The 25178-nt window shown below is 33.0% G+C and overlaps 1 protein-coding gene across 1 annotated transcript in view; it reads right to left on the bottom strand.

The window, feature by feature from the left end:
- LOC124368847 (carnitine O-palmitoyltransferase 2, mitochondrial) overlaps nucleotides 1-25178 on the bottom strand; it is a 42943-nt gene that overhangs the window by 13288 nt on the left and 4477 nt on the right. The window contains exons 2-7 of the mRNA XM_046826285.1: nucleotides 20415-20488; nucleotides 18262-18323; nucleotides 13679-14104; nucleotides 9978-10119; nucleotides 4735-4891; nucleotides 3055-3325 (exon numbers count right to left, since the gene is read on the bottom strand). Of these exons, the coding sequence (XP_046682241.1) occupies nucleotides 3055-3325; nucleotides 4735-4891; nucleotides 9978-10119; nucleotides 13679-14104; nucleotides 18262-18323; nucleotides 20415-20480 (1124 nt within the window). The 5' untranslated portion in view covers nucleotides 20481-20488. The remainder of the gene's footprint in view (nucleotides 1-3054; nucleotides 3326-4734; nucleotides 4892-9977; nucleotides 10120-13678; nucleotides 14105-18261; nucleotides 18324-20414; nucleotides 20489-25178) is intronic.

Here is a 25178-nt window from a genome sequence, read left to right on the forward strand (position 1 = left end):
GATTTATATAGGGTGTTTCCAAACTAAATTCCAAAACTTCAGAATAGTTTCCTTAAATCAAAACGAGTAAAATGTTCAACTCAATAATGGTTTAAAAGTTATATGTTGAAATTCAGTATAAAAATTCTTTTGCTATAAAGAAACTTACCTCTACAAACTGAAAAAGTTTTTTTCACAGATTTAAAATGGTGTCTTATCAATTTTAAAATTACCATACCTAATTCAAAAACACTGTCTGAACAAAAATTCTTAAGAGGTCTAAAAACAACTTCATGAAAAGACAAAACGTATCTCATTTATTGTGATCAGGTTATAAATAACTGAGAAAGTGCATTTTTACTGTAGAACTAAACAGTACAAAATCCTAAATGCCCTTTCCATTGTTGTGCAAGTGAGGGCAACTCCAATGCCTTACATTCATTACATTGTTATTTTTCCACAGTATCTTAGATAGTTAGCATAAAATAAAGATGACAATGAACTTAAACAAGTTTTACCATACATAGGTGAGGTATTTACAGTTCTGATGTCATTAATAGTACTAGTAATAAAGTAGAAATAAAGTACAAGATACAGCGGCTGTGAATGCTGCCATCAAATTACTTTCACTTTTACTACATTCACAATCACTTTACAATGCCTTGTTGACGTCAGAACCACAAAGGTTCTTACGGTCCATCATTATACAAAATGTACACAAACTGTCAGGCATTAAAAACAAATAATACAAACAGAGCCAACAATAACAATAACGATAATCAGGCTAGCCACCCACGACAAATGAAATAATTTGGTTAGTTGTTGTACCTGAGTATTTTAAGATTTACATTATCTAGCAGAAATAAGGCAAATGCATTGTTAAAGCTGAGACAGAAGCTTCCTTTGTAATCTGGCTGAGTAAAGAATGCTGGAGGGAAAGTGTGAAAGCCTTACAGAGCCTAAGAAAACTCACTGGATCAGCCACAGAGCTTAAAATTATTTCCATTTCCCCCATTGGTGCAAAAGCTCCTCCTCGTGTCTCATCAGTCTCGGATAGAAAGTCAGCAGTGAAAAATGTTCACTTTCATCCAAAAACCGTAAGTTATGACATGCTGATGCTCGTGGTACAACTTATCTCACAAATGTTCATGAATATCATCACGATGCAGACTGAACTGAAATGAAGTCTGATCTACGCCAGACTCCACAAATATGAAACAATTACTAAAGCAAGGTAGTAGTCTCCTAGGAGGGTTCACTTCTGGCTGGTTTATACCCTCCAATTGAACCCACAGTAGGTACAACAAAAACCGATGTGTCACTTAAATCTGGGCAACTTTTGGGATGTCCAAGAGCGGCACATCACTAACAGGAAATGTCGAGATTCTGGGGCGCAAGGATAATTTGATAGGTGTAGTCTACTGCGGGAGATGACTGTTGGAGTTTGTGGGGTTCGTTCCCTAAGAGGCAAAGCTTCTTGCCAGCCTAGACATAAGGGTGTGCCACCCCCTACCTGCTTTGACTGGAGAGGTTGGTTCAGAGCTGGCTTCTCCCCCTTTCTGGGGGGGGGGGGGACTTTAGATTAGTCCCCTAAACTTTTCCTCATGAATCTCGGATGGGAGGCAGCCCCTACTCCCAACCATCCATAATATCCTGTCACTCCGGAAGCAACGCAAAGGTCCTTATAGGACTAGGTTCAATTTAAGCTTCTTGTTCTAAGAGAACAAAAAAAGGAGTAGTTGTTAAGTTTTATTCACATGAAACTGGAGCACACATGGAGCAGTCTGGGAAATTTGAAGCAAGTACTAATCCTTTGGTAGCACTTTCATTTTTATTCACTTAACAAAGTAATTGTTTCAAAATCAGTTTAACAAAGCAACTACTACTTTTTATTCACTTCAACCAAAAAAAGCTTGTATGCTTAAAAAAAGGATAATATAAACTAGTTTCAAATTTAAACAAAGTCATAAATTATCACTAGATTATTTCATTTATGAAACACTGCAACTGATATGACTACAGCATATTTATTAACAGATTAATACATTTAAAGGAAGACTGTTTCAAGCTTGCCCATTATAGTAATGTGTCTTGATAGACCATATCGCACTGTACCTAGTTTTTCACTATGTACCCAGCCATACCCTTTGTTCGTGAGCTTCCGCAAACAGTTTTAACCCTTCCCACGCCGTAGACGGATATATCAGAATGGTAGACTTTGACCAAAATGCCAAATACAGATAACTGTATTAGAAATAATAATATTAGAATGTCTCTTGGAGAGTTTTTTAGTTCATAAAAGGCCTTAGAAATGCTCGGTGCAAACGACCTTCACTCAGTGGCAGGGGGACGGGAGCCCCCTCAGTCAAACCGCCTGCTCATCAGTTCTGCGTTTCCTACAGAGCCATAGCCAAACATATCCGTGGCGTGTATTACTGCTTTCTCGATTGTCACGAGCACACGCGTCTACTACGTATCTCGTTATTATTCTTTATCATTTGGTAGTGTTGTGATTAGTTTGAAATATTTATCTTGTTTCATATAAAATGTAATTCAATTTTCAGTTTGGTTACATTATACAATGAAACTTGAAATTTATTTGAAATAAACAGTTTTGTAAATAGTTATTTTTTATTTTTATCAATAAATACGATAATTTTAAGTAAAATGCCCCGTTTTATACTTTTACCTTTATAATTTAGTTATAATAAAAATTAGCTTTGATCTTAAAGAAAGAACATTTTTTTTACTTGTCTTGGCGTTATAGGAAAAGTAATGGATTTACAAGTGGCGTGGGAAAGGTTAAGGCATTAATGTTTATTTTTCTAATATTAATATTTTTCTCTGTAAACTAGTAGTAGTAAGTGTTAGTAGTATCCATATTGTTATGTGTTAACTTTTGTTAATCAATTCTTGTTACTGACAATTGAGGGGAATTTTCAGTCCCATTACATATACCCCATTCCGAATTCAAGTATACACTCATATACCCCCACAATAAGACCAATTAATTACGTCCAATTAAGTTACACCTGTAAGTTTGCACAATAGACCAGTCAAACGACGAGGACAAACCTGTTCACACCGTCAGCATGCAGGAACAACCTGACCATGCTTATGGGGTCTTCCCCCGGAGTAGCATCATCCAATACCAGGTTGAAGAGGCTGGAGTCGATCAGGTTTAGCTCTTCCTTGTTTCCGATGCTCTCCAGGTGTTTCCTTGCTTTCGCCCAGTAATCCCGGTCCGCTGTCGTAAGGATCCCGACCGGGTGCTCTGCCACCGGGTCATCCTCATCCAGGATCTGATCCAGACCCCCCAGGATCACGTCAGGGTTGACAATGTTACCTGCAAAGATTTGTAAATTGAGCCAAGCAGTTTCACTTCACGCAGCTCTGCTAAAGATAATCTCACATCTAGATTACTTTTGCTACATTGTTACATGTAGCTGTGTTCATCACTGGCAAGTGTTATTAACTGTGGGTTTCTCACTTTATACATAATAAGAAACCCACACTCACTACTGACTGCTTTAAAAAGTTGTTAGTGTGCTGATGACAAGAATATCTGTTTTAGATTTAAATCTCTTTTAGAAGAACAAACTTGTGTTGAAATCAACAATTGTGTTGAAAATTTCAACAGCCTCAATCACAAAACGTCATGAACTTTGCTCTACAACTAGCAGACTCAGAATGTGGCCCTGCCGTCATGTTAGCAGATTCAATTCTGCAAGAAGTCTACAGCACAAAATTTCTTGGAATACACCTAGATTAAGGGTTGACATGGAATGACCACATTTTGCCATGTTTGCGCAAAATTATCATCAGGCATTTATGTTTTGAGGTCTTTAGCCAAATATTACTCATCTCAGGTTCTGATGACGGCATATTATGGCTTGATTTACCCCCAAATTACCTTCAGGGTGCCTGTGCAAACAACCATTTGATAAGAGTGTTCAAATTGCAGAAGTGCAATAATTGCTTATTTTAATTCCATAGAGTCTTGTAGAGAAACCTTCAAAAAACTTCGGCTGTTGACTCTGCCAAGTCTCTACATTTTTAAAACAACTTTGTTCTGTATGTCTAAATGTACCATGACAACTGGCCAAGACATTCAGTCGTATGAGACTAGAGGAGTAACTACCAAACTGGTAATCAAAGAACGGTAGTTTACGAACATCTGCCCTCACAGGCAGATGTTCGCTTTATCAACAAGCTGCCCAACGGGATAATAGAGAATGCCACTACACCCAATGTGCTAAACACTCATTTGAAACTCTTTAGAAGCACAAGCATTTTATAATGTTTCCGAGCTTTTGGCATTTGACTGGGAGATCGGCCAATTAGGTGATTGACTTCGGCGCTGTAGGTGGAAAATTGGCAAATGGTTGAAGGATACATAAATGTTGAATTGTACATTTGAGTAGAATTCTGGTGTGGTGAAAACGTGCAAAATTTGAGCTTAAACTCTAAATATTGATGTTTGCTATGCATGTTAATTATGTCTCTGCAATAAACAATGACTGACTGATGGGTTGGTTTAAATAAGTTTGTATTTTATTTTCAAGAGCACAAATTCTGATGAAAAAAATTAGAAAAAAACTGTCATATTTTTAAGCTTATTTATAACATACCTGTAAGTAATTAACAGAATCTAGAAGTGTGGAGTATTTCCACGAAATGCAGTGCTATGGAAATGTCATGCTGATTTAATTTAGCTCATCAAGAATTAATGTAGGAATATAAAAAGAATCTTACCGTCCTTGTCGATGACATCAAACACATAAAAGTGTCCCCTCCTCATGACTAGAAGGTGTCTGGCCCCCGGGGTGTGACTGAGTCTGTCTTTGCCCACCTCTGGTACTCTGGTGGTATTGAACAAGTTTGTATACTGCGACATGTCTAATGGGAATGCCTGCAACATTAACTATGATGGACACACTTACAACAACATTTTATTATACTATATAAAATGAAAATGTTTTTATAAATAACCATCTGTTACTAATAATAATAATAATAATCTTTATTTTCTTCAAAATTACATGCAATACAATATAATTCTTATACCATATGAATACAACATGCACACAATAGGGTAAAGCTGAGAAATAAAGATATAATCTCCCAGGCATGCCTGATTGGAGAATTTTACACACTTTCAATTAACTGAAAAAAAATATAGCAGCAACTCAAGCAAATACAATAAACATTCAATATATTATACAAGTTTACAATCACCAATTGAAATCATAATTACTTTCCGCTTAGCTAGAAATACTATAAATAATTTCAGATAATTTATAAGAGCCTATATATACAATTACACGAGTCAAAAAATACAATTACAAAATTAATATAACTAAGGAGAGTAAGCATAAATAAATGTTTGTCTTTGCATAAATAAATACATTTTCCATAAAAATAGATGAGGAGGATAAACAAATAAAACTTTCATTACTTAACCATTTAAGTATCAAACTTAAATAATATTGGTTCAATATCTACAAATGATAGAAGCCATTTTTTAAGATGTTTTAAAAATACATTTAACGGATTTTCATTTCTGATTGTTTGTGGTAACAGATTGAACATTCTTGGTGCCATATAGAAAAATGTCTTTGTAAAAAAGGTATTAAAAGGTTTTGGTACTAATAAATCGTTTGCGTTTCGTAGCTTTAATTTATATTCATTTGTAGGCTTATAGTTTTGGCTTCTCATAAAGAAAATTTTTAGGACTTTAAATAAAAACAAGTATCTTAAAGGTAGTATATTCAAGCATAAAAACAATGGATATGATGATTCAGTTTTCGTTTTATTCATAATTATTCTTATAAAGTGCTTCTGCGTAGTAATTAAAGTTTCTAAATTTGAGATGTACTCACAGCTTCTCTTGCAATTTTCAAAATCAAAGTTCTTATACTACTTTTTTTTCTTTTTTTTCCCTTGGGGCGGCCTACTGCCATGCACTTAAGCCTCAAGGGCTTTTTGCGCACCCCGGAAACACACCATGAGGCCCACCAGTCTACAACTTCAGCAGTTCAACAAACCGCCGAAAGCAACCTATCAAGTCCTCCTGGGAAAATTCACCACCCCTGTCCAAACTACCAAAGATGGCATACCGCTCTCTTGCTATTGCAGGGCAATCAAAGAGCAGGTGCTCAGCAGTCTCCTCCTGCTCATTACACCTTCCACAGAGCGGATCCTCCTGAAGGATGCCAACTCTGTGAAGATGCTTCCTCAGGTGACCATGCCCCGTAATGAGACCAATGACCTTAGAAGACATTGATCTGTTTAGTGAGAGAAGGTCCGAAGCCACCTTGGAGGAAGGTGACTGTAATACCATTCTACTCACTCTCAAACCCAGATGCAACCTCCACCTTCTCCCATGCTCCGCGCGAATCCATTTCGAGACAGAGGATTCACACCTTGGAACACCGCAGAACGGTTGAGGGCCCGCCATAATTGTCGCTGAGCCCTGGTTGGCCAGGGCATCAGCTCTTTCGTTCCCAAGAATCCCCTCATGACCAGGAACCCAACAAACGGTTACATTGTTGATTCTGGTAAGGGAGGAAACAGCCTGATAGCAATCCCAAACCAGTTTGGATTTGATCACGCAAGCTTATACTACTTAGTAAAAGCACATATTATGATGTAATATGATGGCGTCCTATAACATGTTTTTAATGCAAGTAGACAGACGTTAATAATATAAGAGTATCAGAGTTTAGCCCAACTCTTAAAACATATTTTGCACCTGTAGGTAGGAGCATTTCTGGTTCGAATTAATTATACTTCCAACCCCCATGAAATTATATATGTTTTTAACACTGCTATTGTTTATACTATTTTGAAACCTCAAAACTAAACTAAACTTAGTGCCGATGGCTGAGCGGCCTAAGACATTGGACTTTGGGTCCGAGTTAGAATCAAATCCTGTCTGTGATCATTGCACTTTTTATCATGGTTAACTGAAAAATGTTTAGTGTAAGTGAGTATAGTGTAAGTGAGTATACTATGATGTATAAGCTAACTTTTAACCTTATTTTAGTTCTTTGTAATACTATATTTTATAAATTTTTAGTTAATTTTACACCTGGACCACTAGATTGTAATTTTAAATTAGGCCTAGGCCTGTTAAACAAAATATTCACTGTTTTGACAATGTCTTGCAAAACGACAAAAACTTTACTCTTGAATATAGTAAAGAAAACATGTATTTAAAGGGTTTTGATGCATTTTAAAATGTATTTGTACTTAATAACTATAGGCTAGCATGGATTGTTGTTATCCTTTAACTGATGACGTTGTTATACACTTTGTGTTCTGACAATAAATGATTGATTGATATCAGTACCATTAATCTTGTACTGTATCAACAGTACCCTTTATTCTGTTTGATAAGATCCTCGCACAGGCCAGTGGCCTATGAGGACGGACAGAATAAGGATAGTTGATTGCTTTTTTTACTATTAATTTTTTTAATTAACGTTCTGTTACATGTACAATATTTAAAAATCAGGTCTTTAATTGACTGAAAAAGTAAAGATAATAAGGTACTCACCAGTATTGATGTCACGGTTTTACCATGGACATTGTTTCTAAATAGTATGGGTGAGGTTAGGCCCCGACGCCTTCAGCGTATACATACAGGATACAGTGATTAAGATTGCCCCATGAGGCATTCCGTGCTCACAAAGCTTATTAGATAAAAAGTTGAATCGTTTGTCATCAAGATAGATATAAAAGATTCCAGGATGGATAATAAATCAATAGTGTTTTTAGGAATATTTAATTTTTAAAATATCACTGTGAAAAACACTTTATTTTCAAAGCAAATATTATTCTTCACATAAGTAAACAATTTTTTAATATTGAACTTGGATTTAAAAAAGTATCTATTATAAAACATCCGTGAAAAATAAATTTAGCTCATCAGAAATAAAACTACTATAAACAGAACAGATAATTTGCATGAAACAAAATCCCAATAGTAGTGCTCTTAGTTCTATATCTTTTCTAAGTATCAGTTTGAATAGCTTCCAAAGTAACAAGACTTCACAGGAGAACTGCACTTGTTTATTGTACAAATTATTCATATATACAAGATTTGGACCATTCCTGTCTAATAAATATAACAAAATTATTGCCAAGAAAACAAAAGAGAAATTAGTTCAAAAAATAACAACTAACAATAAAAAACGATTATAACAGGTTGCAACTAATTTTTATATACAATGATTTGACAAATTGATGATATTACTTTACTTTTTGTTCTTATGAATATAAAAGTTTGTTTTTCTAATACAAAAAGCTTCAAAACATTAACAAAGAACTCTAAGTCAATTGATAAATAACTGTCAAGACTCATTTAAATGGAGTTTTGATGGACTCATTTATGGGTAAAGTTACACATAATAAATCAAAATAATCATCCCCTCCTCAGAACCAACCCCATGGGTTGACTTGACTCCTGGAATCTGGAGTCATTTTTCATCTGAAGAGATTGAAAAAGTCGGTGATGAAGAAACTCAAAACGAACCTTTACGTCATTTTGACATCAGAGACACCTAAATAACAAAATACAATAGTGTATTGAAATCTAGGTAAAGTGATAGTCTCATTGTCTTATCAGGTGCACAATCTTCGTCGCTGGCAGTTTTCAATCTCTTCAGACAAAAAATTACTCCAGATTTCAGGAGTCAAGTCTGAGATAGCGTCAGATACCAGATGCTGCAATTAGAGGAAAGTGAACTGGAGTTAAACTCATCATTCAAATTGACTCAACGCTTCCAACCATAGCTATGTTATGTGTAGAAACCTTGATTGCTCCACCATGCTTAGAGATCGTGTCAGAAACATCGTAGTGCACTCAATTGTGTACTTAATGAGACAATGAGACTGCCACTTCACCTATATTGCAGTATACTATTGTATTTTGTAATCTAGGTGTCTCTGATATCAAAACAACGTAAATGCTAGTTTTGATCTTCTTGGTCGCCGAATTTTTCAATCTCTTCAGACGAAAATGACTCCAGATTCCGGGAGTCAAGTCTGACACAGTGTCAGATATTAGACGCTACAATAAGAGGAAGGTGAACTGCAGCAAACTCAACATCCACACTGTGCAATGTATACAACACTACACAAACACCAAAAGAGTGCTTAGCACTGAGGAGTGTACATATATATATAGAGCCTGTCACAAATGCTTGGCACAGAGAATACAGAATACAGAAAGCTTTATTCATGATCATCAAGAACAGAATAGTTGTCAATCAATAATAAAAATAATAAGTTATGAAACATAACATTGAAAGGAAAGAACAAAAATTAACAACAAAAACATTACAAGTCAGGAGTTGAGAATGTCATAAAACTCATCGAGACTGTAGATAGAGTTCTTCACCAGCCACTTGTGTAGTCTTCTTTTTAGAGTTTTAGCGTTTCCGGTCTTGATGGCATCAGGAAGGGAGTTCAGAAGCTTGATTCCAGCAAATGATGGTTTTTTGGTGAAGAGCGTTGTTCTATGAGCTGGTAGACGGTGAGCTTGAGCCTGTCTAGTGTAGTAGTTGTGCACCTCACTGTTTCTCGGGAAGTTTTGCTTGGAAGCATATATGATGACTTCGATGATGTAGATTGAAGTCACAGTGAGAATGTCGAGTTTAGTAAAAGATTCTCTGCAGCTGTCTCGGGAAGAGAGGTCGGCCATGATTCTTATGGCCCGCTTCTGCAAGATTAGTACCCTCTGGAGATTACCATTTGAAGAACAGAGGGATATAACCTGTCAAAAATGCTTGGCACCGACCGCACCACCCTCTCAATAAGCGTTTGACACAAAAAGAGTTAAGAATGAAATAGTACCAAACATGTTACAATAACATAATATATAAAAAAAATGTCCTAATTAAATACAATATTTAGTTCCACAATAAAAACATATTCCACACAAAAACACATTTCAATCAACATAGTAACACATTAAAATAATATAAAATTACCTTGAATAAATAAGCCCCATACCAGCTGACAGTTTCAGGAAGAAGTTTAGTGAATGTTTTAAACATATTGTTTTTACTCCATTCAGGTTTCAAATGATACACTTCTGGCTCTAAACAGCCCTCGTTCAATGACTTGTAAAACCTGAAAACACATAATCACTTAGGAATTAGTAAAACATTAAATCAATGCACTTTATAATGCAGTAGTTGGTAATGGTTTAGTTGTCACATATTCGTTATTTTGAAACCCTATTGATTTTAAGTTGTAAAAGTTGCAACTATAAAATCACCCACTTTGATGAAGTGAGATGAGATGAGTTTTATTTTTCCAGTAATGAATGACTTGGTTTCAACTTTTTTTCTTTTAATTCACTAATACAAAAGCTTGGACATACTGATTTCATGAACAATCTCAGGAAGTTGTATGTTTTATTTCCATCTCGCCTATCTTTAAATATTTAAGAAAACTGCCGTTTTGATTCTTGAATATGTTAAAGAATTGATGCAATTACATTCAGGCCCACCTAAGAGAGCGCAATTTATTGTAATTATATTTGTAATTTAAACATCCATGTAGAATGTAATTAAATTTCTTGCTATGTTAAAATGCTGAAAACATCAACAAATTAAGACTTAAAAAGAGAGAGGATTAAACAATAGTTGGATCGTAGGTGGAAAATCTTTGAAATTTTTTGAATCGTACCTTAATGATAGGTTTCATAGAGTGAAAACCTCAAACCAAGAAGAGAAAATCTTTTTTTCAGATTGGAAACCAGTTACTGTTGGGGTGCCCCAAGGCTCAATATTGGGTCCTGTATTGTTCTTAGCGTTTGTAAATGATCTTCCTCAAAATATTATGTCAAAATTAATATTATTTGCAGATGACACAACATTAATAACAACTGAAAGAAACCCACAGTTTTTAAAGTCATCTGCAGAAGCAACAATTAAAGACATGCATGATTGGTTTAGCAAAAATGGCTTGAAATTCAATAGCTCAAAGACAAACTTAATTCATTTTCACACCTCCCATGCTAAAACCAATGGCATTATAAATAAGATTAACTTTCCTTGTGGAGAAGAGTGCCAACTTTCACAGAAAGCCACATTTTTGGGAATTATCGTAGATGAGGCGATGAACTGGCAATCACATATTAATATGCTTCAAGAAAAACTAAGTAAAGCCATTTTTGCTATTAAAAACCGTTGCAGAGGTAACTGACAAACAAACTGCCCTGATGGTATACCATGGTTACTTTGTTTCGTTAATCAGATATGGTATAATATTTTGGGGAAGTAATTATTCAAAAATGAATTCAATTTTTGTTTTACAAAAGAAAGTGATTAGATACATATTTAAATTAAAATATAGAGAATCATGTAAAGAAGTATTTAAAAAAAAATAACATTTTGACAATTCCTGCTCTTTATATTTTGGAAGTTCTAAAATTTGTAAAAAAGAATTCACTAGTATTTACATCATCAATCATAAATCATAATTATAACACGAGATATAGAACTAATTATAAATACCCAATACATAAACTTACTATGTTAGAAAAGAGTCCCTATTACATGGGAATTAAAATGCTTAATATTATACCTGATGGGATGAAAAAAGAAAATAACTTATTACGTTTTGTTTCTTCTCTGACTGCAATATTAATAACAGCATGTCCATATAAGATTGAAGATTTTAATTCAGAACTGTTTAAAAAAGCATGAATAAGGCATGATGAAAAATTTTTTTTATTTCCTATTGCATGTAATTATATCATATATTTTATTAATAGTAGACTAAGTAGCTTTTAGAAAAATTGACATGTCATACATTACAGGAGCTATGCTCCAACATTATGTAATAATTATATGACAAATAAATGATTGATTGATTGATTTGATCATTAGATCTTGACTTTTGTCACCTTCGCTTCCAAAAAACATGTTTAAGCTACTTTTCAGACAGTCTCCTTAAGCGATGCTCACTTAAAAAAAAAGAGTACCACTATGCCTATATGATTCTTCATAATATTTTGGACATTTTTTGTATGTTTAGGGATTTGCTCGAACAATATGCTTGAAATGAGATAACTTAGAGAACAGATGAAAATACCATTTAGGTAGTTCACTTTATTTTGACCACCCTTATTATTTTACCTTGTACTAAATATGTTATTACTTTTAAACATGCATGCATTGTATATGTGTTTATAAACGTGACAAATACATAAAATTACTTAAATGTACTTTTTATCAAAAATTAAATTTAATGAATTATTTTGTGAAAAACAGAAAGTACGGTGTTTACAAATCAGTGCAATCAATCTCTGTACGGTACTTTACTATTGGTTTCTATTGGCATGAGGTTTATTGTTATTTTCCGGCATATTATATACTTTGAGCCTTCAACTCAATACATATTCGCTACGGTGTCCGTGTTTCTGTGCGTATGTGATGTTTGTCTTTTAGTTCCAAATTGAAATGTTAAACAATTAATTTTTAACCTATGACAAAGTGGGGAGCACTTAAGCTTCTATATTTTATTAAGAAAACAAAGATCTGAAGATGGGATACCAAACCCCGAAACTTGTATAATGAAGTATTACAAGAAAGAAGTGTGACGATCAGGTACTGTTACCTTATTTATTCAAAAGAACACTCTTGAAAATACATCAATAGTATTTATTTAAACATAACTCTTCAAATCACATTTGGTTGTTTTGTACTAGTATTGACGAAATCTATTGCATCACTATATCTTTAATGATCAATAAACTCTTGAGTCTTGATACAACAAATTTAATGTTAAACTTAATTAATTCATAAATATAAAAAATTGTAAAGAGTAGGTTTTCAATATATATTATGTACTCAATATATTACAGAAGTTTTGTAGGTCAAAAATGATCAAAATATATTTGAGTAAATGAAGTTTGTTGGAACTTTTGAACAATTTATCTATGTATAAAAATTGAAAAAATATGTGTACATTTTTTATGCAATCAAGACTGTTTTATTTCTATTAGATGAATTTATTTTTTCTAAAACCAAACCTATACATACAGAAAAAATAGTGAGATAATTATTAAGGTTTATATCATGAAGTTTCTTAGTTTTAATATGATTTTTACTACTTCCAGACACTGATAAAGTAATAGAATAATGTAACTGAAATGAAGCTATTATTTATGTTATTAGGGATTTTGTGATTTTACAAACATCAAATTTTCATACATTTTTGTATGAACATTTATTTGCCTTCTGGCTTTTGTGAAAATGATTATGAGATCCAAGAATGCATGTTTCCAATAACAAACACTCACAACTTTTACAACATTGACTCATGACAAGGAATTTTGATAAAAATCAGGAGAATGTCAGCTCTGGAACTGTCTAAGTTGCAGCCAAAAAAAAACATAACATTGTTATCTCACGATCGGTGGAATTTTTCTTGGCTACTAAAATTTCCATAAAGCACAAAGCAGTGTAAACAAAATTACACAAATTCTTGTGTAAATTTAGCTCGGCAGGCAAGTAATGTAGAACCTTAGTACCAATGAAGAAAATTATCATCATATATATTTTTTTTAAATTTGTATCCAAATAAAAAATCCATGATCCTAAGTAATTAAGTACTTACCAAAAGATAAAAGCACTCTTAAACTCATATAAAGAATCTAAAACTAATACAGAAAACTTACCTGAGAGATGATATGACTAAGTTGGCGGCTTTCACTAATTGCTTATTGTAATCCTTATTTTCATTGTTCATGAAAACCAAGAAAGGATTGTAGTTAATCGGCAATGGTCTACGGTCTGAAAGATACATATCAAACCATGGTTTTGATATGTAACTGGTATGAGAATTTTCCTTGTCTTCTTGTATCAAGGAGTTCTGACACACAACACCTTCCGTTTTCCTGAACTTATCTACGCACGATTTTGTGTAATCGTACGATTCCGGGACTAGGAGCGGGAGTTGAGCTCTGAGGTATCTTTCACACGTTTTGTCCAACTCCGGTATAGGCAAGCGAGGCAGGGATTTCTGGAAGTGATGAGTAGGCACTGCACTCTTTTCTATGTGCTGGTAATCAGGACCGGTGGCCAGTACCTCCTTAAACAGATTACTACTCGAATTAGACCATACAATAACAAAGAAAACAGATAAAACTGGCATTACAGTGATATTCTAGGATTACAAAGTAACAACCTAAGACACTATCTAAGATATACGAGGGTAAATCAAATATGAACGGTAATTTATTTTTTTACCCTTATTTGAGAACCTTATACACTTATTATTCTTTCAAAACTTTTCAAAATACTCTCCTGTGTGATATACACACTTTTGCCACCGCTTTGGAAGTTTCAGATTCCCTGGTCATAGAAAGTTTGAGGGCGAGTTGTAAGCCAATTGGGCATGTGCTCCTCAACTTCTTCATTGCTCTCAAATCGTTTTCCTCCCAGTGATTCCTTCATAGGCGTGAACAAAAAGTAGTCACAGGGGGAAAATTTAGGGTTATACGTAGAGTGTTCAAGGGTTTTTCAACCTATTTTTTCCAGTATTTCCCTTGTCAAAGCCGTGGTGTGAGGCCTGGCGTTGTCATTGAGGAGAATTTCATCTCTGATGGACATGACTTGTCTTTTGTTTCGATAGGCAGCTTTCGTCGACCGTAAAAACTGACAGTAGTAAGCCAAATTCACTGTAGAAAACTGACAAATAAAATTTCACTAAAGTCCAACGAAATCGTTGCAAGGACTTTTCCAGGAGAATTAGAACGGCATGAATATTGTCATCTGTAAGGCTTGTCCTTGAGCGTCAATCATGTTTTACATTTTCAACCGATACTCATTCACCCTTAAATTCTCTTGCCCACGTAAACACACGATTCTGAGACAGTTTACTGTCCCCAAATATGCCCACGAATGAAATAACATTTCAGACAGTTTAACACCTTTGTTGTTTAAAAACTTTATGATAATCCTTTGTGCAACAGACAAAGGACCTCTTGTTCGGCCACAGCTGTACTGACGGCAATGCCAAACTGAACACTAACCAGAACGGTTTCACCACTCCTGATAAACCAAACATCTACTCCACACAGCATTATCTAGTTAGGAACAGCACTCTAATAACAATAGCATAGCAAAATTACCATTTATATTTGATTTACCATCGTAAGAAACCACCCAGAACGTAAATGACGTTTTGACTCTAATGTAGAAAATTACTCCTCACCATTGCCACTGCCCTGACAATGAAATTCTGACAGAGTGAGCGTGAGTCAGTTTCAACCACATGCAGGCATGCACACACACACGCGCACACACGCGCACACACACTCAATTGTATTGTAGACTTCCATGTAACAATTTATTCAGACTTTCTTCCAACTAAAGTTGTTAAAAATCAGAAAACCTTTCTTTAATTGTCTTTTAAATGTACTAGTCTAACTGTACAATACATTCGGTTTGTATTTACATAACAGCACTATTATACACCATTCAGCAACCAGTGTTGAAGAAACAGAATATGTGCATCAGATAATTATTATTATTTAATCATTATACTGCTACTATCCAGAATGATTAGTGTAATGACTGCTAGGCCCAGAAATAATTAATCATTCATTGTAAATAATACAAATACAATTAGTGTGGGCTTTATATGACAACAGATTGCACTGTAGTAATAGCAGTTAGTGATATATTATAGCTTCAGGGTCTGTTTTAATACGATAGCATTAGGCCAGTTAACGCTCTCTTACTCACACTTATAATTCACAATAAATATCTGACCAATAATAAAATTATCAAAAAGTATTATATATATATATATATATATATATATATATATATATTCAATTATTTATAATACTCTGTACATAAAATTAAATAACAAGATCTTTTTTCTTGTAAGTGTGTAAAACTTTTGTAAATTACTAAGCTCTATTATGGTGGTATAAAAGATTAACATAATATTAACACTGTGAAAACAATACACGTTATTGTTTGAGAAAATCTCACAATGGATTGTGTTGCAATCAAACGTAAATTGCATCTTTAAATAGGTTTTTAAACTGTTAATGCATATACATATAAACAGTTGTTATTCGTTCATTTACCACATGCAATCTTTCGTAATATTTCACTCAATTACCATGCCATTTGAATCATCCACTGATCCTTGATTCATTGGATTACATTATCCAACCAGAATTTATATAGTGTAGTAAATTCTTGTATATCTAATTCAATATCTAGCCAACACAAAAGTTATATCAATATGAATGGTTTTCTTTTATATCCACATTGAAAACACATACAGGTTAAATATTGATTTGAAAAATATTAAAGTACCATTAGATAAAACCTTGTATTGATCCGTATTAACAAGATCATATTTGACCATGAGCAAAACACTAAATAACGGTCAAGGCTCAAGTATTGATTCATGCAGTCGCTTTTGGAAGGTACAGGGCATTAAGTGAAAAGGTCAATTTAATCTTTTTAGACCATTAGTGTTGTCAGTTGAGTAAACATCTGACTCTCAATATGCAGAACCAAGGTCATTTAACAAAATCTCCTGATAACATGTCAGAAATCCTACATTATTTTTATTGGCTTTCATGCAATTCAGATATCTATGACAAATGATAAAAAGCTATTTGAGATTATAGACTACACCTTTCATGACTTATTATTTTCATTGTCAAGTCAATCGTTCTTTAAGCATTTATTTATCTCTCTTTACTCGTTGCTCTACTTAGCTGTTCATACTCACTCGTTGTGTTGTTTTACAGACAACATGTGAACTTTGGAAAGATTTTATTTCAATTTATACAGGAATAAGAATTGCTTCTGAAAGTATTTTTTATTCATTAGTTTTTTTACTTAGTCCACTCAGTAATCCAACCTAACTGCATTTATTCTATTCACGGATGTACATACAATGTTTAAATTGATTTACTGATAGCAATTGTGGTAATGAAATTATTTAGTCGTTTAGTCAAAATGAGCACTAAGTTTTCACTCGAACGTTTATTAGTGTAATGTTCAGTTCTAAGTGCAATAATAAAAACACACAGTGTATAGATGAAAATATCCAGTGTTGACTTGAACCTTAGTATTTACTAACTATTCAAGATAAGGCTACTATCATCCTCAAGCTAACCTTAATTTATAAAACAATAAAATGCGTTTATTCTTTATTTATTTGTTAATATAAACTGCACCTGAGGATAAAACATATAATTTTTAATCTCTATTTAAATTTTAATTTCATGAACATGAATCTATAAAAAACAGAAAGTATATTTTAAACTCTTTTATGAAGATTCCTAAACCAAGCAAAACGTTTCATGGTTTTTGTACTGAAATGAAGAAATTATGATTTGCTTTATAAAATTCTCATTAATGTTCCAGGTAGAAGGTCAGGTCTATCAGCATATGTGGCAGAATTTCAGGCTACTCATAAAACTAATGCTTAAGGCTAAAAGGGTTTCACTATTAGTTTCTGGAAAAGGCCTATCTATCACTCTCCTGCTTCACACTGACACTGATAGTGATCTTCTAAAAATGTGTTATAGACATTTTCTGGATTAAAAAAAAACTAGAAAAATTATGAGCCTTAAATGAGAAGTGCACACATTACCCACTTTTTAATGTAAAAAAGCTTGTTACAAGCTCATAACAGAGATTTATAATAATGTAATGACCAAAGTTTCATCTCAAAAGTGGTATATTACGTTTAATTGAGAACAATCTAATGTTGACAATGAAGAATGCTATTAGTAACAGCATGCTCAAATTAATTTTATTTACTTTATTTGTGGAGTCACCTGATACTAAAACGATTTCGGAAGGCCTCGTCCAAAAAATAAAATAATATTTGAAAAGTATTGTTTTAGTAACTACTAGAGGATTGCTGCTAACTTTGAGGAAACAACTCAGCTTTATATTAGAAACTAGTAACAAAATAAAGTAATACAAAACTTATAATTGTAATTTATTTGTGACACAGTATTATAGAGAAAATTTAGTTCTTAAGTTAAATGACCCTTCTTGAAAAAGTAATTACAGATAGATCAAAAAACATTTTAATGGGTGAAAAAGAGTCACCCATATTCATAGGAAAAACTTTTTCCTGGAAGAAAAAAACACTCCCAAAAGGCTTTACATGATTCAAGAAACACTCCAAATACTTCTAGTGCCCAGTATGCGATTAGCTAGCTGTTAAGTCTAACCAATTAGCTGTTTATAATAACCAATTATAAGTCCTTACCTCCTGGATCGCTCCTGCGTGGCAAACAGTGGTCTTCCATGGATGGCATTGCGTATGGCAATCTGCAATCAGTAATTTATACTGAAACGTGTACAACATGAAATGCATATTCAAAGTCTAACACTAAAATTGGAGATTCTATATGACAGCAAAACTTAATTAATCATACATTAAGTTTTGCTTAATCAAACATTAACCCTTTAAGTGCTGATTATATTTACCTGTTGCGCTACAGGTTTTTTAGGAGTTAAACAAGCATATATTGAAAGTAAATAAATATAAACAAAGTGCAACATATTATATATATCTTTTTCTCAGTGAAAGCAACAGGATAAGAAAATAATTAGAATTACTTATTGTTGCATACTGTAAAGTTATGAAATGGTTATTTTAGAAAAATATTTTTTTTTTCTTTTTTACACATTTAGCACAGCACAGTACTAAGCCACAGTAACTAACTCACTCAAATAAAAATGCAAAATATACCAAATAAAGAGAAATTTATTACAAATAATGATACTCATTTATTACTGGTAAAGACTACATGGCAATTTGCCATACATTGTCACATTGAAAACATTGTACACTTCAATGTTAAGAACAATGCAATCCTCCCATTCGTCTAAACCTTTAAAAGAAGCAATACATTAAATAAATAAAAAATGGATTAAAAATAATTAATTACAATTCCTTTACAACACAGATAAAAGAATTTCATAAGATCAACAATAATTGTTTAATTCATCATTACTCTCAAAAAGCTCATCCACTTCAAAAAATGGGTGTTCCAAGAGGAAAAAGCCAATTTGTCTTTTGAAAATACCAAATGGCAGTGATTGATCTTAATCTATTTGGCAGTGAATTCCATAATTTTGTTCCAAGAGATAGTGTTGCTAATGAATATTGTTTGGAAGTTAGTTTTTTGGTTACAATATTGTTTGCACCCCTTGTGTTATATTGGTGGATGTTTTGGTATTTTAAGTTGTTTGATGTAGCCATATAAAGCAACAGTTTATACACAGGGAACTAAACAAGGGACTTTCATAATATGAAGTTCTTGAAATTTTTGTTTACATGAATCTTTATAAACAATACCAGAAATATAACATACTGCTTTTATTGTATAAATAAAATTTTATTAATGTTCTTTTTTCATGTATTTCCCCATATTTCAATATCATAAACCGATTACAAGAAAAATATGCATAATAATAAAAAATAAAATATACAAAAACTTGCACGTTTAGTTTTTATTAAAAAGCATAGGAACAAAAACCATGTTTGTACCCTGTGAAATGCCCTTAAAATCTGGCAGATTCCAAAATGACTTCAACAGATGACTTTTGTGGCAACCAAAAAGAGTCCTTGTTGGTATATTACATATTTCTGACCTGTATTATGATTAAAAAAGCTAAAAATCTTAAGAGATATTACTTATCAACATCAACAAAATAACTCATAAAAAGTGACGCTCATAAGAAACAATGATTCCAGCTGACGATGTGCAAAGCTAAAATCATCTGTAGTCTTGTGACAGTATTTAGAAAACATAAAGGCAACATGTGAATAAATTAATAGTGCAGTTTTTCCAGTTTATTACTTCATAAAAAACATTGAGAAATATCATCAATTATGATGTAATGTCGTTTTTAGTAAACGTTGACCTAACCTCGTGATGTTAGCACTACTGGGAGGAAGCACTTTTAGATTTAAATGAAAGAAAGGTCTTAATTTGGCTGAATTGTTCAAAATATAAACTAACATTGGAAACTAGAAAATTGAGATGGATGTGTGTGGTAAACCGAGTTCATTACATAATATTTTATCTGTTTGTTACTGTTTTTGAAACAAACAAACACAAATTTTACTGGTGCATTAATTTTTCTGCCTTTACTTTTTTCAATTTGATGTTTTGTACAGTACAAAAAATACTTATTAGGCATTCAATTTCTAAACATAATTTATTAAAACCATGTATGTTCAGGTTAAGGTCAAGTTAATTTGTATAATTTTAATAAAACAAAACACACAGAGTAATTTAACTACCAGTTCTTGGGTTAAACATTTCAAGCAGAACAATGAAGATTTTTAACATTCTTGTCGAAAACTACAAAGGAATGATGAAAGATTAGATGAACATAACACTGACTTACTTTGTTTGTGTGACAGGGGGAAGTAAATTTGAAAACTTTCTTGCTTGTACTAAGAACACCTGCCATTGTAGAGACTGAAACACAAGTATTAGTATGTTTTAATGACAATTTTATAAACAAAAACAGAACACTGTCATTATAATAATAGGTTCATTTCTTTTGTAATAATGTCCATACTTCACCAAATGCGTTATACTTAGTACCGGCAGAAACTGTAGGTTCATCTCTTCGATCAGCAATCAAGGTATAATGAAGCTGCGGCAAAAAAATTATTCAAATTGGGCAAGCACTGCCAAATTGGGACATTTTCTGCAATGTACATTGGTTTGGTTTTATGTAGGGGAGAGGGGGGCACATGTGGACAAATTTTACATTTTAATTTTTTTTAAATTTTTGTTATGAGAAAAAATTGTCAAAGGTTTTATTTATATACTAATATAGGTGTTTGAGGTATGTAAATATATGACATTTTACTCTTTAAAACATCTTTTGAACTTGTTAATTCTTACCTTTAAAATAGTTAACGGAGTGTCCACAAGTGCCCCCCTCCAGGGGGCAGTTGTGGACATAACCAACATTTTTTGGGGTAGTTTGTGGACAGATAAAAACATCTTTCATATATCTTAAATATGATTTTTATTAATTAAACTCAAACATATGACTCTTTGTACAGTTACAAGGAGTAGTTATTTTCAACCTTTAAGTGAAGAAAGTAATAAAACTAGTAAAAAAATAAGTTCAATACTAACTAACAATGTATACTTTACATAAAATGACAAGAAAAACAAATAGGCTATTTAACCTGTGTTATAGCTTATAAAACATAACCTACCTATGCTTACAAAACAAACCAAACCTATTTTCTTACATATTTAAAAAAATATGTGAAGAGTAAAAGTATGACATCAATTCGTAAAGTCAAGATTCGTGTTTTATTTTTTCCTGCAAGCTAAACTTATTCTAGACTATTACTAAATTAAAACAAGAATGATAGAAAAACAATATTAATAGCCTACATACACATCAAGTAAACATTAAATTCAACCCATGTTATAGTTTTGTAAAGGAAAAATTAAAGATAAACATACTGACAAGCTCTTTCAGTACCTCCTGAAACAGTCGGTAGGGGGTAGTTTTACAATTATGTCTTCAATGTCAATGGCACTTACATCTGGAAGATCAGGTTTGACAAATTTAATTGATGATGTCCCTGATCCCTCTTTTTTCTTAAAAAAACTTACATTAAATTCAGTAAGACAAATCTTGTCATTGATTTGTGCTACATAAAATTTTTTCACTTTTTTTACTGGCTAGCCGAACTAAAACAAAATCTAAAACATTTATGTTGGATCCATCAGACTCTACTTTCTCACCTTTACTTTCCTCTATATCACTATCTTCACTTAAAACTAATGGGCTCAAGACTTTATCACTGTAGCATTTCAATATCATCTTCTTCGTTTTCAGAAGTACTAGAGCTATCCACATGTATTCTGCGTTTTTTCTTTTTTCTGTTTAGATTTTCCTTTAGACTTAGACAAACCTTGTTCATCTCCATTAAAAAGTTTTTTCTTGTAGGCCAAAAAAGATTCTTTTTTTAATTCTTCTTTAATTTTCTTTGATTTTACTGCTGCCTTCTATTCTATTTTTTTTCAGGGTATTCTGTCAAGATACATGTCTTTCCTTTCTTTCTGTCCCATGGCTTTTGAGTGTTATTTCTTAACGGTGCTTTGGGGAATGGGCGAACTTGTTCTGGGGTTACAACTTTTACCTTTTTGGATATTTTCGCACAACTGTTGGAGTGCATTTTTCATTTCAAATTGAGAATTTATTTGGTAATTTTCTGCATCCATCTGATTTGTACTGGTGTTTTCACTAGTACTTGCCTTAGGTTCTTCTAGATTAGGCCCTACAAGAACCTTCATTATCTCCATTTTCTTTAGCCTGGTCTGTTGGCAAAGAGCTGATAAAGTCGTTATCACTAAATACTGAGCGCTGAAATGGAAAAAATTCCGGATTTTGCAAAGCCAGAAACAATATTTTTCCTAGAAAAAGCTTCATCATACGCCATTGACGTTAGATAAGCAACTTGTTTTATTGATATAGTCATTCCAGGATTTTCAGATAACCATTTGTTAAAAGAGGTTTTGCAATAACTTTTTGAAAGGTCCAAACACAGCAATGTCGAGAGGTTGCAAGCGGTGGCTAGTGTGAGGTGGAAAAGTTAGAATAACAATTCCATTTTCACGGCAGAACATAATCACATCCAAGTTAATGTGCGACTCATGATTGTCTAATAAAATGAGGATTTGATTGTCTTTTGAACATGCGGTGTGTAATTTAACATGTTTGACCACCTCAAAGAAAACTTCTTGAGACATCCAGCCAGAACGAGTCGCAAAACCGACACTGCCAGTTGGTGCTCCATTAAGGAAAATGTCCTTATAATGAACACGGGGAAACACATAAGCAGGAGGTATTGTGTTACCAGAAGCTTTTATAATCCCACAAAATGTTACAAGCTCTCCTCGCTCTGCGGAAACATTCTGGCCTACCTGTTTTACAAACCAGTCGGAGCAACAATCTTTGGAGCTTGTAATACAGTAGTTATGCCAGATTCATCTATGTTTATGATTCTGTCACTAGTAAAGTGATATTTTTCCATAACTGTTTCCAAATTATTGAAGAATGAATCAACATTTTGTTTATTAAAGTTTATATTTCTAGCAAAGCTGGTGTTTTCTGGCTTTCTCAGACTCAGTGTAGACTGATGACGGCGCATAAAACATTTTAGCCATTCAATATTTGCTAGTTTTTTCATCTTCCCACTTACAAGGAATCTCAAGCCCAAGTTTTTTAGCATATGAATAGGCAAATTCACGTACCTGTCTATAGGTTAGGCCGTACATCATTTTAACTGCATTGAATTAGATAGTCTACTATCATATTTTCTTGTACATCTGTAAAAATCTGTCTGGTGTTATACTTGCTAGACCGGGGAAAAGTAGATTGCACAGGATCGTCCTCATTTTCAAGCGTTTTGGCAGCTTTTGAAGTCTTTTGTGAAGCATAGATTTAGAAAGTCCATATGTTTGCAGCAGCTCCACGGATTGTTTGGTTGCCATTCCGTATATCCTCAATAGCACATCTGACTGCATCCTCTGAAATTGCAGCTCTCTCTCGGTTTTTTCTTATGTAGGTTCTTCACCATCTTCACCCTAAAAAATAAATAAATCAATGTATATAACTGTTTTGTATTTAGATAAAGATAAAACTAGTTAATCTTAAAAAGCCTTTTGAAATCTGTATTGGGCAATAAATATTGCAACCTCCTTGATTGATGTGGTGTCAAGGCTTGTTAAGCTATAATTTACTTAATTTTGTTATGGGAGGCAAAACAAAATGTTCTAGATCATGAAAATGACTAAAAATGATTCACAACAAGTGTACATGCTAGTTTATTAGCTATACATTTATGAGATGTTAAATAAGTAACTAATATAACACTTGTCCAAAAACTACCCCCTTGTCCACATGTGCCCCCTTGAAAGTGTCCACATGTACCCCACCAGTAGATTGTAGGTTGGTTTGAATGCATTCTCATCGATATTTTTTTTTAGGTTAGGATTTATGACATCTTCTACACAATAAAATGTTGCTTAAATATTACTAAGTTTATAAAAATACCTTATGTTATAAGGAAGAGCCCGAATAAAAATAACTTTTAAAGTTAAAATTTTGGGCTCAATTTTTACTTTTTACATAAAAAAACATAAAAAATATTCTTACCTCTTAAACCATGTAGCCAAACAGCACTAAATTTATCTGGAGGAAACAGTAGACCAACACTGTTCTGTGAAACAAAGTTTGAACTAAACTGGTTAGTTGCATGGCGGGAAATTCAAATTGTCCACTTGTGCCCCCTGTCCACATGTGCCCCCCTCTCCCCTACGTACATTTTGTATAATTTTAATATTATTCTGAAATTTATACATTTTAGTTTAAAAAATCTTTTTAACTTGACAATTAATCATTTTTCTACAGTACGTAGGTTTAATTTAGTTATTTTTGAAAAAGAAGTGAAATTTAATATTTAACGTTTTTTCTATTATACAAAATGAAAAAAATGTTTAACAAGGTTTCATTTAGTTATTTTTGAAAAAAGGAGTGAAATCTAATATTTAACTTTTTTCTATTATACCAAATGAAAAAAAAATGTTTAACTAAATGCTAGGTAATTTTTAGGATCACACTTGAAATGTCTAAAATGTTCTAAATAAAATTATATCTAAAAGTCCATATTTTCATTTAAACACATCATTACAAGCCTCACTGTTTATACAGAGTACACCTAACCTCATTGTAGCCTGGCTTAATGTCAAGTAAAAAATGATGTCATTATATAGGTGACTGCAGAGACTTCTCTAATGGAAAAGTCCCAGGTCTGAGACAAATGAAAGCCGTCACAGACCATCTATTGATGAACATTGATGCTATTCTTGGACTCAGTAGACCAGACATCAAATTATGTTCTAGTCTGTTGATGGGCACTCAACATTGTTATCCACTCAACATCTCACTTCTACAGGGAGTCCAGGGAGAATGCTATACACATCATTTGTGACCGTGAAGTGTTTGCCCTAATCAGGTGGAGACACCTGTACAGAGCATTTCCAAAACATGCTGAGGTGGGACTTTTAGATCCTGGGAGTGTTTTGAAGTTTAACAAGACCCTCAAAATAACCTGGATTATCTAGATTTCGG

The sequence above is a fragment of the Homalodisca vitripennis genome, chromosome X (genome assembly GCF_021130785.1).
Source record: "Homalodisca vitripennis isolate AUS2020 chromosome X, UT_GWSS_2.1, whole genome shotgun sequence".
In the NCBI taxonomy this organism is placed as follows: Eukaryota; Metazoa; Arthropoda; class Insecta; order Hemiptera; family Cicadellidae; genus Homalodisca; species Homalodisca vitripennis.